The sequence below is a fragment of the Malaya genurostris genome, chromosome 1, assembly GCF_030247185.1.
Source record: "Malaya genurostris strain Urasoe2022 chromosome 1, Malgen_1.1, whole genome shotgun sequence".
Lineage (NCBI taxonomy): Eukaryota > Metazoa > Arthropoda > Insecta > Diptera > Culicidae > Malaya > Malaya genurostris.
This window is the reverse complement of record NC_080570.1, coordinates 74461950-74478570: the sequence shown is the minus strand read 5'-3', so window position 1 is coordinate 74478570 and position 16621 is coordinate 74461950. Positions and strand designations below refer to the sequence as shown.

The 16621-nt window shown below is 36.5% G+C and overlaps 1 protein-coding gene across 3 annotated transcripts in view; it reads right to left on the bottom strand.

Annotated features, from left to right (window-relative positions):
• Nucleotides 1-15271, bottom strand: part of LOC131440499 (BCL2/adenovirus E1B 19 kDa protein-interacting protein 3) — a 34787-nt gene extending 19516 nt beyond the window's left edge. The window contains exons 1-2 of one of the 3 annotated variants that reach the window (XM_058611821.1): nucleotides 14512-15271; nucleotides 14286-14423 (exon numbers count right to left, since the gene is read on the bottom strand). In XM_058611821.1, the coding sequence (XP_058467804.1) occupies nucleotides 14286-14364 (79 nt within the window). In that variant the 5' untranslated portion in view covers nucleotides 14365-14423; nucleotides 14512-15271. Of the gene's footprint in view, nucleotides 1-14285 lie in introns of all 3 variants that reach the window. The other 2 variants (XM_058611819.1, XM_058611820.1) reach the window with 2 other exon arrangements.
• Between the last annotated feature and the right edge of the window lie 1350 nt (nucleotides 15272-16621).

Genomic DNA, 16621 nt, shown 5'->3' with positions numbered 1-16621 from the left:
AGGTGGATTGAAACCGGCTTTTGATAAGAGATCTGGATAGTGGAAATATCAACTCTGATTTTTATTAAAAACAAACAATTCAAAAGTTTAATATGTAACAATGGTAATTCTTCTTTGTCCTTTGTCGGTTCGACAGCTTCCTCGTATCGATTATGTAATTTTAAATATTTTTTTATTCACGCTCCCAGCATTCAATATATTTTTATAAACAATACGCTGAGCCACAAGATTTTCAATACGTTTTTGTGCGGGAGTATGAAGACTTGCTTGATAGAAGATTTCAGATTTTAATAATCATTGAAACATGGTTTAAAAATCTCATCCACAATTTGTCCAAACGTTTACCTTCCGAACTGACTGCTCAATGTATTCCATCTTTATTTTGTCTGTAACTTCCCCACTAATGCTATTCGTATCCACTAGCTCCTCAAGATGATAACTCAGCCTTTTGGTTAATATAAAGGAATTCGAGGTAACAGTAGGATCAAAACAAGAAACATATCTGGCCAACGGATAAGAACAATGTAATCAGTCTTGCATTTTACCAGACCCTATCAGCTTGGAGCGAAATCAATCTTCAGTTCAGCAACGCCATCGCACGGCATCACATTCAACATATCATGCCAATTGTATGGGTGCGCAGTGTTGCTATTTTGGCGCGCACTAATTTGATATTTCTTTCCCCTTCTTTTATGTACGAGATTCGATGCGGACTCGCCTTAGGTCGTTATGGTCGCAAAAATGGATGTTGCCAATAATTTGTTAGGGAAATGTGAGAGCTGGATATCTTGTTAATATGATGTCTTTGATTTTACTAAGGAGTGCAACATTAAAAATCTTTGTCATGCTTTATCCAATGATGCTCTTAAAGCTTTCACATCAAATTCGATAGCTGTTGGTGATATAATGAAAACATTTGTTGCTACTTAGAGTTATTCCGATTTTAACAGCGTTTTTCAAGGTTACCAGAAATACTATCAGTCATTTTAAAGCCTAATATTTATTCTGCATTTTTAAAACCTATTTACAATTTTTGAAATTTCCGTCGTGATCATCAATTGCAAGGACAACGTTTTCTCGGTTTGACTTAGTTCTTAGAAGGAAAATAAAAGTGCATTCGCAATGATGTGATGTCAGAAAATGATAATGAAGATCAAAGTATTATCATTTTCAATTTACTATAAAACTATAAACAGACCGTTTTAAAAACAAACAGAGAATGACCGATCTGTTCTCTCATTCGAAATATTTTACTCTCTGCGTGTTGCCACTCTCGCGTCACTGTTGTTCATGTTCGCCGTACGCTACCCATGGCATGAATTCGATCAACTTTTAATGACGATCATTTTGGTTCGTGACGGAACTATTTCGTATGATTTGACGTTTGGATGATGATCACGACTCAGTGCAACTCTGGTTATGTGCCCTAGCACAAAATTTGGCTAACCCCTAAATGACCAAACCTGCATCGGCCAGAAATAGTCGAAAACACATTTTCGTTCGGCACATCAGAAAAAACATTGCACTTCGTTGCAAAACAAAAAGTGTGCTGTAAGTAGCAGAAACTATACGTCTGCTTAGCGGTTCAAATTGAACTGCCGAGTTTAGCACTAAGCAGTTTAATTTGAACTACTCTGCACTGATGAGTCAAAGACGAAACGTAAGAATAATTAATCTTTTTAAGGTTATCTGTAAAATTAGCCCTTCTTAAGACTTATTTAAACTAGGAATGTATTTCAAAACTATTTTAGCCTAGTATATAATTATATACACCTTAAAAATTCCAGAATTATTTTACAACATAAATATAGGGTTATTGAACCAATAGTCATCGCATTAGTAGAATCGCTATATTATTTTGCCGATTAGTTGACTTTTAATTAAAAAATGTAATAAAATTGGAAACAATATCTTTGCTTCGACTTTAAGCAGCAATAGCGCAAAAAAAATTTGAAATTTTTCTATACTGCTGCTGGCGACGCAACAACTCGAAGCGAATGCACCTATTTTAATCATTCCCCTAAGGTCAATTTATCGAACAGAGCCAGCAGATCTTACTTACTACTGGTTTTCGTATATGAGATAACAACTGGATCTGTTACCATATCTAAAATTAAAATGAACGAATAAGAAACAACTCTCCTCACGTAAAACCGATTTCATATGCTTTCATAATCAGGTGTACAACTTTGCTTCCGCCGTTTTTTTCCAGAATTAAAAGCTTTATTGCGAAAAAGTGCTTACAGATGTATTATTCAAAGTATTGTCCGTCGCTAGTGACAACTTTCTCCCATCTTTCCGGCAATTTTCGGATCCCGGCTCGAAAATAGAAGTCCTCTTTTGACGCTATCCATGAAGCAATCCATTTTTCCAACTCTTCGAAGGATTGGAAATGTTGATCTGCCAGGCCGTGTGCTCTCCTATCATCGACAATGTTCTGTACGCTAAAAATCGGCTGAGAAGTTTTTCGGAATAGAAGGTAAAATTCCACAAAAGGAATATAATACAAAGGCTTAAAGATTTACTTTGCAAAACAAAACGCTGCCAGCCTTATATCAGAAGAGTGGAAACCGTATTTCAACAACATGTGGCGCATATTAGAGCATTAAATTTTGAGGTCATTCACCTTTCGGGTTAGAACGAACTTCGGACCTGTATGCGAAAAGTAAAATAATCCTCGGATTTGAGTATATATCCGTAACAACAGTTGTTTTGTGAAATAAAATCTACAAAATTTTCAAAAAAATAGTATATATATCTTAACCTTGTAACATGCGGAACCGTTGAAGATAAACACCTTTATGGGGAATCATAGACTATCTTGAAGTATTCTTCAAATGTTAAAATATTTCAACTCGAGAGACAGAGTGTCGGTGTTTGTACTCACGTTGTCCTTAAAAAAATATTTGTTTTTCACTCGCGAACTCTGCTGATAAATGAACTCCCGGTAGTCCGTGCAGTTGCCTCGGAAGTATATTATTTGCCAAAGTAATTCGATTTGGTTGAATAAAACTTGCGCTTGGGGGTAATCATCTTATATTTTGTTTCATTTCCTGAAACCAATGACGAATGTGGAATGCAAAGATTTTTCTTGAATGACGTACCATGAATTAAAAGGCAGGGTAATTAGATAAGTATTGGCAAAGCTTTCTTCCATATTCCAATACTCCATAAATCAATCCTAATTCGTTTTAAAATTTTGTATTTTTACGCACTTATCAGATGTGATTGCCCCAAATCTGAAATATATCTAAAAGCAGGATTGTCGCACAAATCAGTGATATACACAAATATCCGACCTTCACTTATGAAAAGAATGTGAACTAATTTATAACGAATTGCAATAGCAGGAAGTGTCATAAATTGAACAAAAAGCTACATCACTCATGGACGAACCTTGTTTCATCAACAACAAAACACGACTTAGCCTTTAATCTAAGGGTTTCACCTACTGTGCTAATTACTCTTTTTACCGCTCGTTGAAATCAACAGCTGCGTACGGGGTGTTGTTTCAAGCCGTTAATAAGTTATGTTTCTTATACGAAAGAAAACGTCCGTCGGTAGCGGGCGAGTAATCACGATGTCTGACCATGCTACTCCTATCCTAGACACGGAATACATTTTCTCTTTCAAAGACGATTCCCGACAGAAAACAACGCAAATGTTTGTCATAGTCTTTATTTCGTCGCCGAGTGCCAAGTCAGTTGAGAATGTTTGGCCAGAGATTCCTTGTTCGTGTCGATTAAGATTTGAACCTTGCTTGCGTTTGGTTGGTGCCGAGCTTCTTCCCTACACCTATACCGATAAGCAGAACTTTACGTGCAGCCGAGTAGAAAACAACCAGTATAAATATCAGGGTCATCTTACTCAAATGTACACAAATGCATTGTTTACGGCAGTTGATGCATTTTTCCGCAACTGAACTGAATGAAGATCGGTCTTTTTCGCACAGTATACTGAAATTATCTTCTCCGCTCCAATGAGTGGAACGGTTATTTTTGTAATCAGTTTGACGCTAACTGGGGTGAATTGGTTTTTACCCGAAGCCAATGGGTTATCATTGGCATTGTTCTTTACGTTATTTTTCAGAATTATTCGTCTACAGTTGAACGTTATGTTTTTCTAAACTCTTCTGTAAGCTATTAACAAACATAATAATGAGATCATTTCAGTTTTATCTTCACTGTGGTTAATTAAATGCTCTAATTTTATTATTATGAGCTTATATCATCCAACCGTTTTATTTCTAAAAGAATACCAAATGTCCAGTTTATATCCTTTTGACTAAAGACAGCTCATATCAGAAATACTACACGTTTTAGTCATAATCGATTGACATCAAATAAGCATTGAAACGACGATTCGAATATTTCAATTAAATGTATGAGTTAGAGTTATTTCATCTTATAAAACCCCAACAAGCACAGTTGAATATACTACCGATGCAAAGTTAATGAAATAGGCTCCTTGGAAGTCCAAGTGCTCAGTTATCTCTTAATGCTCTAAATTCACTCCAAGAAAACTGCTCTTGATCGAGGATCGCCAATAAAAGACTCTGTGATTTCAATTGAATATGAACAATATTTCGTCTTTAAATTGATCGAAAGTGCCACACTGTTCCTAGATACGCTTTAATACGCAACTATTGTTTGATTACATTAGCCTCCAAGTTACCCAAATCACTGCAAACCTATTGACCTAGATCAACTTATGATTCGAGGAGACCAATGCAAAGCGCTACCTGTTTGCAGATCTACTGTAAGCACGGGCATTCTCCCAGTACCAGTAGCAACTATGATTATTACTAGCGATTAACTAGCATTGCATTGACTATTCGATAAGTGATCTATCAAATGTCTTTGATTCTGATTCCTACAACATTGTTTAAAAACTATTACTTATGTGCATAGTTCAGCTACAGGGTCCAGCACTCGAAGTGTAACCAACTTCAGACCTTCGAGCCTGGCGTCAAGGTAAATGCGACATATTATCGGGAAAGTATTCTGGAGGTTGCTTTGAAGCCGTGGGCAGACAAACATTTCGGTGGCAGACCATGGACGTTTCAGCAGGACTCGGCACCGTCTCACAAAGCTCGAGTGAACCAAGAATGGCTGAAAAACAACGTTCCGAACTTCATCACGTCCACACAATGGCTCTCGAATTCACCAGATGCGAATCCAATGGATTATTCTCTTTGGGCCATTTTGGAGAGCAAAGTCCGAAATAAAAGATACACAAGTCTCGAGGCGCTGAAAAAAGTTATTGTCCGCGAGTGGGCCAAAATACACCTGCAAGTCACATTCGGGCAGCTTGCGATTCGTTTTTGACCGTCTCAAGGCCATAGTCAAGGCAAAAGGTGGTCATATCGAGCAAAAGTGAATTGATTCTGAATTTTGTATTATTTTTACACATTTTGTACTTTGAATTAAGTAAAAGTAATTTTCCAAACTGAATTTATGGCCTTTTTAATTGGTTACACTTCGAGTGCCGGACCTTGTAGTGATAGTACATAATAATTGCTATAATGAAAGCTTAGGTGACAGTGTGCCGTTCCAATCATTATATCGGTTGTTACAGAATATAAAGTGTTTTTGCTGGATTTCTTTGCTAAGCAGCCAGTATGATTTATCAAAAACGACTGTTTAGTAAAAACAACAATCAATTACACGGAGAACCCGCAGATCACAAAATTACAATATTGCAATTGTTGTTTCAACTAAAATGTTAATGATTTAACTGTTGATTTTGTCATAACCATTCAGGTAAACGAAATTTCTGTATTCAAATGCTGTCACTTGGCGGAGAACGAAGACAGCAAAATGCAGAAAAAAAATTTCTTTTCATTTCACCAGAAACGTTTCATATTGAAAATTTTCGATTGCAAATGAACGTCATTAATGTCAGTATGTAGTGTCCGTTTCATGTCAGTGAAAGTATGCAGAAGAATATATTTTTTTTTTTTTCATAAATACGTTTATTTCATAGGCAATATACATAAGTTTTTCTTCGCCGTGGCATCCACAATACATAGTAGTTTAAACCTAATACATTTCGAATATCATATTAGTATGTTGGTACTCATTAGTTAATCTAAACACTGTTTTTATCAAGCGAGTTGCTATTTTAAATTACATTAAATAAAATACATTTATTTTGTACATGATCTTATAACTATTTCAGGATTGTTTGTATCAGTTCACCACTTATATTCAATATCCTATAGTTGGCTATTGGTTGAACTCATGGAAGAGAAAACAGTTTAACATAAAATAAAATTTAAATTGGAACTCCAATGGATTTAATGAAATGATAAAGAAGTTTCATGTATGGAAGGTCACGACAAGCAAGAATGTCGCGAACTGGGACATTGGATAGTCTACCTTGGGTACGCAAGGAATTTATTAGTTGAGATCTGACATCACGAAACTCCACGCATGTCCAAACAACATGGTCAATATCGCGGTAACCTTCGCCGCAAGCACAATGATTAGTCTCGGAAAGTCCAATTCGAAGGAGATGTGCATCTAACGTGTAGTGATTGGACATGAGTCTGGACATCACACGAATGAAATCTCTACTCACATCCAGTCCCCTGAACCATGCCTTTGTCGATATTTTAGGAATAATTGAGTGCATCCACCGACCCAGATCATCTTTATCCCAAGAAGCTTGCCAGCTGGCAAGTGTTCTTTGGCGAGACGCGCTATAGAATTCGTTGAAAGCAATCGGTCTCTCATAAATTTCACCCTCAATAGCACCACGTTTGGCTAAAATATCGGCTCTTTCATTGCCTGGAATGGAGCAATGAGCCGGAACCCAAACTATTGTGATTAGATAATTATTATTCAATATGTCGTTCAGACACTGTTTTATTTTACCCAAGAAAAACGGTTCATTTTTGCCAGCAGCGTTTGAGCGAATGGCTTCAATTGCACTCAGACTATCTGTGAAGAGGAAATAATGGTTTGGAGATAATGTGACGATTACATTCAAGCTATAATGAACTGCTGCTAACTCTGCTATATAAACAGATGCAGGTTCTTGAAGCTTGAATGAGGCCGAAACATTATTGTTGAACATACCAAACCCTGTCGCTTCTTCCATTCGCGATCCGTCCGTGTAAAACATTTTCTCAGAGTTAATATGCCTGAACTTACTTGAAAATATTTTTGGGATTTCCGTCGAGCGTAGGTGGTCCGGGATTCCACGCACTTCGCGCTGCATGGATGTGTCGAAAAATAAAGTTGAGTCAGGTACATTTAGGAGGCTGACACGGATAGGAATATATCTTGAAGGGTTGATTTCCTGTGACATATGGTTAAAATATACTGTCATGAATTTTGTTTGAGATCGAAGCTCGACTAGTCGTTCGAAATTATTAATTACCATGGGATTCAGCACATCACATCTTATTAGCAGGCGTGATGAAAGCTCCCAAAATCGATCTTTTAATGGAAGAACTCCCGCCAGAACTTCAAGACTCATTGTATGTGTCGAATGCATGCAGCCTAAAGCAATTCGCAAACAACGGTACTGAATTCGCTCAAGTTTGATAATATGAGAATTTGCAGCGGAACGAAAACAAACGCATCCATATTCCATCACTGAAAGTATCGTTGTCTGATACAATTTTATTAGATCTTGCGGATGAGCACCCCACCAAGACCCTGTTATTGTTCGAAGAAAATTTACTCTTTGTTGGCATTTCGTTATCAGATACCTAATGTGTCCTCCCCACGTGCATTTGGAATCAAACCACACCCCGAGGTATTTGAAAGTCAAAACCTGTTCGATTATTCTTCCCATCATATGAAGCTGAAGTTGCGCGGGATCATGCTTTTTTGAAAAGACGACCAGCTCTGTTTTCTCCGCAGAGAATTCGATACCAAGATGAACAGCCCAAACGGACAATTTATCTAAGGTATCTTGCAATGGTTTTTGCAGATCAATAGCTTTGGATCCAGTAACTGAAACCACGCCATCATCTGCCAATTGTCTTAGTGTACATGGGGTTACTAGACAGCTGTCAATGTCATTCACGTAAAAATTATAGAGGAGCGGACTGAGGCATGAGCCTTGCGGGAGACCCATGTAGCTAATTCTGATTGTTGCCAAATCGCCATGTGAAAAATGCATGCGTTTCTCTGACAAAAGGTTGTGCAAATAATTATTTATAACCGCTGGGAGTCCATGTTGGTGGAGCTTGTCTGAAAGAACATCAATGGAAACTGAATCAAATGCTCCTTTAATGTCTAAAAATACAGATGCCATTTGTTGCTTTTGAGCGAAGGCAATTTGGATGTCAGACGAAAGTAATGCAAGGCAATCATTCGTCCCTTTATTTCTACGGAAGCCAAACTGAGTATCTGACAACAAACCGTTCGTCTCGACCCAAGTGTCGAGACGTCGTAGAATAATTTTTTCGAACAATTTTCTGATGCAGGACAACATCGCAATGGGTCTATATGAGTTGTGATTGGAAGCTGGTTTCCCCGGCTTTTGAATGGCGATAACTTTCACTTGTCTCCAGTCAGGTGGAACAATATTTTGCTCAAGAAACTTGTTGAACAATTCCAACAAACGTCTTTTTGCGAGGTCGGGCAGATTCTTCACCAAGTTGAATTTAATTCTGTCCAATCCAGGAGCGTTATTGTTACAAGACATGAGTGCTATGGAAAATTCCATCATTGAAAAGGGGCTATCAATGGAATCATCATTTGAAGAAGACTCCCTAACAATGCTATGCGTAGGAACGGAATCTGGACAAACTTTCCTCGCAAAATCAAATATCCATCGATTCGAGTACTCCTCACTCTCATTTCCTACGTTACGATTCCTCATTCGTCTGGCCGTATTCCAAAGAGTGCTCATTGAGGTTTCTCTTGACAAACCTTCCACAAAATGTCTCCAATAGCTGCATTTCTTAACCCGAAGTATGTTCTTGTACTTGGTTTCTAAAACCAAGAATTTTTCAAAATTCTGAGGAGTTCCTCCTCCTCGTTTTAAAAACGTCTTGAAAGCATTTTGTTTCGCGTGTTTAGCATCTGAGCACTCTTTGTCCCACCAAGGATTTGGAGGTCTTCTGTTAGACGATGGACCAAGAAATCGTTTGGTTTGGGCTTGTTCTGCGGCCTCCATAATCGAACAAACGAGGAAGTCATATTCTTCAAGTGGGGGAAGCTCTTCCATTGAAGTTAAGACACTTGAAATATTACTTAGGTATTTAATCCAGTCAATATTTTTTGTCAAATCATATGGAATATTAACTGAATTAGCAATGCCTTTGTTACTGCTAATTGAGATGATGATTGGTAAATGATCGCTACCATGTAAATCAGGAAATACTTTCCAGGTGCAATCTAGTCGAATTGAAGTCGAACAAAGAGATAAATCTAATGCACTTGGACGTGCAGGAGGTCTTGGGATCCGTGTCATGCTACCCATATTTAGTACCGTCATGCTAAAATTGTCGCAAATATTATATATTAGAGATGATCTGCTATCATTGTAAACGGAACCCCACATCATTCCGTGCGAATTGAAATCTCCTAAAATCAAACGTGGAGCAGGAAGGGCTTCGACAATTTCATTAAGCTGTCGTTGTCCAACTTGAGCTCTTGGAGGAATATATACCGAAGCAATGCAAATGTCCTTTCCTTTAATGTTTATTTGACAAGCAACAACTTCTATACTAGAAGTCGAAGGAATGTTTAATCTATAAAAGGAATAACATTTCTTAATTCCTAAAAGCACTCCACCATACGGGGAGTCTCTGTCGAGACGTATAATGTTAAAGTCATTAAAATTTAAGGCTATGTTTGATGTAAGCCATGTTTCGCACAAAGCAAATACATCACATTTTTGACTATGCAACAAAACTTTAAATGAATCAAGTTTTGGCATGATGCTTCGACAATTCCACTGCAGGACAGTGATTGAATCATTTGCGGCGGATGATAAATTATCCATCAAATGATACAAAACCTGTAAGAGCTGGCCATTGAGCTGATAACTGTTTCAAAAAAGTTCTAGCTATTGGAAGGAATGCTGTTATGATGGTCTTTAGAGGTTCAGAAATATTGAATGCAGCGAAAATCCATTCTACAATTTCCGAAAATTTCAGTAATCCTGTTGGTGAATGTGAAATGGAGCCCACTGGATTATTGTCTTTTCTTGAGCTAGTTCCTGGATTGGTTTGTGAATTTGACAAACCAGGAGGCACAGTTTTTGGTTTTAAATTTGGCTTTTTAGCTTTAACACGGGGATCTTTTTTTGAAGGTATAATTTTAGGTGTCTTTTTTGGTATTTTGTGGTTTGTTAATCTCCTCTTAACAGACCCTTGAGGAGTGACAAACGAGGTATCTTCACTATTTCCGTCAGAGTCAGATTCCTCTGGCTCCGCAAGATTTGAAAAACCGTTTTCGGTTTCCAAAGGGGAGACATGTAACAGAAGAATATATGTTATGAGTTATTTGTAAAACAAGTTTCCATGTACTGAATAGAGTACAGTATAAATGTTTTAATTTCATCTGCGAGTAATGTATTTTCGGACAATTTATGTCAATGTAATTAAAAACGCTCAACGCTTACAAATTACTACTAAAATAAAGTGATAGTATTTGCATTTTCTTGAAAGTGCATCTGTAGCATTAGGCTTATCAGCCACATTCTTGAAAATTGAATCAAAAAAGCTCTTCCAGCGAGCCATTCGGCAAGTGGAGGCAAAATTTCTTAATGCCCTGTGAACTTTTTGCTGGGGAATTCCCTCTTGGGAATTTTAATCTTTTGTTGCATTTCTATAGCATCTGTGAGTTTAGTGATAAAGCTATAAGCAGGTTGTTAGGCAAAATTTCATTGTTCAAGCGATAACTGAATAATTGATTAAAACAACTGAGACACTTTTTGCTTTCATGCATACAGATAGTTTTGCTGGGATTGTGTCATTGCACGGTTGCACGAGTGACACCTCATTGAAACGTTCCATTTTTCCCTCATGCTTATGACAGACATGTGATATCGTTATCACTGTACACCATGAAACCACATGTCTGTCACCCTGAATCACGGTGGTATCACGCGAGCATTACGATACAACGGTGATTTCCGTACTACGGTCATTTATCGTTGTACTGTGCAAAATCATATCACTGTTTACTGCTACCAGCGCCCTTGGCGAGCGATGGTGAACTCATGAAACAATATTTCCATCGTCTGAGCATTTAATAACAAACAACCATCGTTTTATTTCGAACAAAATCTCGGTAAAATTCTAACAAGCAGCATACTACTTATATACTTTATCAACGTTGTAGCATATTTTCAAAAAGCAGTCAAACCAAGACATGTTCATAAATTTGGTGAAGGTTCGAAGTACAAATAAGGAAAACAATATATTCATATTTGTACATAAAATCAGCACTATTCAGTAATTTCTATTCAATAACAAGTAATTTTATTGTTGAAATGGACTTAAAAACATAAATAATGTGATAATAATAAACGATAAATATCCAATACGTTTATTGTGTCATCATCCTGTTTATTGATGACCTATCGAAATTCCATTTATCACATTGGTCCCCTATATTGACTCCTGGAAACTCTAAATCTTCTTATTACTTTGTCTTGTATCATCGGTTTGAATGCAGTTGGATGGAAAGAAAAGTTGTTTTTAAATTGTTTAAAAAAGAGTCTTAGTTTTGGTATGAATAGAAAACCTTGAATTATGTCTTTCAATGTAGGTTAATTGAAGCAGAACACATCCCAAGTAATATATTCAATTTAATAAATACTTGTAGTAGTGTTCAGTTTAATTTAAAAAATATAGCATATCAACTTTAAACTCCTCAAAAACCTACTGAAAACCATTTTGAGATTATATTCCAGCCTAGTAGTCAATTTTCTTAAGACTCTTGAAGCAAAATTAAGCTTCGAACCTATGTCAAATCTATTTCGGAATGATTCAATATTCAAAAAGGTTTTAAAATTAGCTTTATGATAAACATAATCCTTTTCATGAAAATTTTGTAACGGACAAACTGTTACGTGGATAGCATTTTTTGGAATATGTGTGGCCATGCCGTTTTTGAGGGTTGTATACTAAGAATATCATAGATTTATTTACTATTTTGAGGCTCCATGTTAAAAGTTTATGCGGTCTTATTTTTATTGTACATATGCTGGTGAAAAAGTAATTATGACTGAACACCTTTAAATTAATGCGGATTTTGCAAAAGTCGGCATGATTTACAAACAAAATTTGGTGACTCATAACCTTTTTGATAGAAATTAGCTTCGTTGCATGAAAAATAGTGCTACTGTCCCCAAAATTAGTTATAATATTTTTTCATCATTTAGGGGTTTTGGTTCCTATGGGTACCGGTTTGTGCAAAAGTACACATGACTGATTTCATTTTTTTTTTACTTTTTTACGTTTCGCCTTGGGCTCATCAATGCAATTAGCAGATTATGTTGATCTGCTAATGCCACGTCACGGATCAACATAATCCGCTAAGCAGACGTAAAGTACTTGCTATTTACAAGTAGGGATGTCGTAATATCGATCGATTATTCGAGTAATCGATTAATAACTCAGATAATCGAGTAATATTTAATCGATTAGCTTAAAACTAATATTCGATTATTGAGCTAATCGAATAGTTGAAAAATTCCCATAGTAAGTATCGAATGAATAATCGAGTAATCGATTAATAACCTAGATAATCGGATAAATTACAATCGATTAGTCTCAAAATTATACTCGATTATTAAATAATCGAGTAATTCGAAATTTTCGACATCCCTTTTTACAAGTCACTTTATTTACACCGAGGTGTAAGGTCTTTCCTGACGTCCCGAAAGAACGAAAGAAACTGACGATATTCTGACCGCCAACAGGTTGTAGTCATTTAGGGGTTTTGGTACCTCATGGGTACCGGTTTGTGCAAAAGTAGACATGACTGATTTCAATTTTTCACGTTACGCCTAAGTGTTTTTGAACCACGGGCGAAATTTGCATATGATGTTTCCGGTATCATTAGCATGTGCCAAAGTGAAAGATGTCTCTGCTCAAGGATCTGTACATAAAATCTTTTATTTTAAATTATCTTGAAGATTTCAAACCGTTAACCAACAATATATGCTAGAAACAACCTACACGTAGTATCAAATACTTGAACATGAGTTACAAACGAGCTACTAAAATCAGTTGACGTCAATGAATAATCTGATTAAAATAAATAACAGAACACACTTCGTTATCAGATTTCTTATCGATCAACTAAAAGCGCAGTTTTTGACGTGTCGCATCAAAAACTTTTGCGTCAGCACTTCATAAAATTGTAAGCACCATCTCCAGTTCCTTAGAACATACTCGACAGGTTGCTAGGTTCTACTCAGTATGATTCACAACAAAAATTTCTCTTGCTCGCCCATAAAGACGCATATTTGTTTTGCCAAAAATAGAAAACGACATGAAGTACAAACCGAAGCTAGTCGTGTTGCCACTCGTCTGATGAGTTGGCTCTCGCGTACGGTTGTTGCTCCCCATATCACTGTATGTAATATTTCATACATATTTGACCCCATTGTTTTCAGGCAATGCCCATTTAATAAAACGTAAGCAGCCTTTATAGTCTTTATAGTTTATTTGAATATTTTTATCGGCGGTTTTTATCGAAGCGATATGAGTTCATTCAATAGTCAGCCATAGTCTCGACATTGTCGGATTTAGCTGACTAACAGTTCGAACATATTTGTTGAAACAAAATAACCAGATGCTTGTTGGTTGAGTTGATAAGTTCGAAATATCTCGTTCAACATCTTAATTTTTCTGCTATATACTAAATACATATAGTTTAATTTATTGCCTGTTTACTATGAGAAAGTGTGAACCTCTAAAATAACGAAACTGAACGTTTTTGGCAATTAAATCTCTCTTCAACATTAAATAAATTTGGTGTTTTCTATCAAGTAAGATAACAGATGCTTCGAAACTACCGGTCGCAAATGTGACATGCGAAAATAATCAAACCCCGCCATGTTTTGGAATTTGTTCACAAAATACAACGCAATACGCTTCTCCGAGTACGGCACAAGAGTACGAAAGGAGACAATGCGCGATAATAATACATATAGTAAATAATCTGGTATATATTTCTGTAGATGTGGCAATCCGGCTTGAGCTGATTCTGAATCATCAATGGAAAACAGACCCTATTACACTGTACTTTACAAGGTTCGTAAAAATTAACAGAAAAAAGAAGATAATAAAACTTCGTACTCACCTCCCAGTAAATCCTCACTAGTTCTTGGCGTCGATGTCATTTTGACTGTATCCCTTGATAAGTTGATTGACTTGAACATTCTCCCGTTCTTTGTTTGGAATGTAAAAACCCCGCTGTCAGGAAAATATCCTCTGCACGCTGGAGGGTACCGAAGTAACGAAAAATCAATTCTTCCGCTATGGTATATTTGTAAACAAAGAATCCAAAAGTGTACGTGTCTACTAACCAGTTTTCTCTCTGGGTAACGAATTTCAACAGAAGAGAAACAGTGCATAAACAATACACATATACAGGTGTAACTGCTTTTCAGTCTTTTCAACGCGCAATTTAGAAATAAACGCACACTTTCACGCACAACTGTTTACGTCGATCCAGTTTCTTTTTCATGTACTTCGATACGATTTATATATTTTGTTGCAATACCTCAACGCAGTTTAAGGAAAACTATACATTTAACGTATACAGTTTTGTCATCGAACCTTGTGGCAAATATTTGCACCTGATGTGAGCTCTCACTACCTGAACAAGAGGTAATAAAATGGCGTTTTTATCCACAAAGATTAACGAAGCAGAAAATACTTTTCCAACTCAGCTACAGATGAACTCGCTCGAACTATCGATACGACCAGCGTCCTCGCAGTTCAAACGATGATTTGCGAATGCAAATTCACTTGCAGTGATATTTTTGATCACTAACTGATCACAACACACTGTATGTTGGAAAACAATAATTAGAAGAAAAATGTATTCTGCTCCAGCAATCTACTTTGCTGATAGAATTGAAGAATTACGCGAATAACAACACTTAAAATGCTTGAAATCCGTCCACACAACCTTGTTTGTCGTTAGGCAGTTCAATCGCGCATCACACAAATACACTTTCTACGGTATCTGACTCCAGCTTGCGTTGTTTACAATCAATGGTAGTGACTCGCGAAAACACGACTTCACTATATGCCGTTCTGCTTTGTTTTGATGCTAGACTTTCGTTTGTTCAGTTCTTTGTTTTGACTACGGCTCTTGCGTACGTGACGATGTCGAGTTATCGGTTTATCCACCTACAGCATAAGAGACGAAAGAAAGATACCTTGTTTATATTAATGGCGAACGATAAGTGAAAACTTCTTTGCTATTGTAGCGCCATCACTGCACAAGTAATTGAACTTCACACAAAAAGCTTCACGTGAACTTTTTTAGGCGGGCTTGTAACAAGCATTTTAATTAAGCATCGTAATGCTCATGGATAATTTAACAAGCATGTAACATAGTAATGTTACTCATGCGAATTTGATATTACACCTGAGCAATGAGATACAATATAAACTGCGTCAATGCTCATGGAAAACTGAAAGCTAAATATTTTATCCGATAGATTTTTTGAAAACCTATTATCGCTATAATTCTTACATTGAAAATGTACGTGCAATTTTGAATGTATTTCATAATGCTTAAACTCTCACCTTCCTCTGGTAAGGAACTTGGGATTAAATTTGAACGCCCAGTTCATACTAATGTTATCGATTTTGCGCTCAAACGATTTCTATTTCCAATAAATTTATACATAATTTGAACCTTGGTTATGCAACGGAGTACGGGGTATAATTTTCTTCTTTGTTTATATAGGCAGTTACACCCAAAGTCATCCTATTAGTCGAAGGACAATAATAGAAAACAGATATCCAGATTCCCATATGAACTATGAGTAAAATTAGGAATGGACAGCTTAGCGAACTCCAACAGATGATTACCACTATATGAGGTGCTGCAATATCGTTGGTTAGAAAAAATTACAGAGTTGTGTACGAATCACGACCGATTATAATGATCATAATCATTAAAAATGCAAACTAACTCAACAGATTTGAATTTGAACAAAGGAAAATAGTTGTGAAACACTATCAGTGAGACTAGGTTTCTGAAGCTAATTTTAGGACGTTAGAACCTTCGGTTACTAATATATCAGCGTCAGGTGTGTTCGAGAAGTATTTATAATAATATTCACAACAAAAGTCGTTTGACAAACTCCCGCTTCCGTTCGTAAGTAGAGATTTCTGTTCACGACCAGCGCAACCGGTAAATTGTTTGCTATGTTTGATGCATGTTATTAGGTGACGTTGAATAATGATCCACAAAAGATTGTTGTGTCCGACCAGCATATATGAAAGTTTCTTTCACTGTAATATCCAAACCCAGAATGATATAACCGACATGAAAATTCTGCATGTTGCTATTTTGAACCATAATTGTATACCCAAAGAATTATGCGAAATTTTCCTTCACTATACTGTATACGGCCCATTTTTCAACCAGTTGTAGTTTGTAGTAGAATTTTCTGC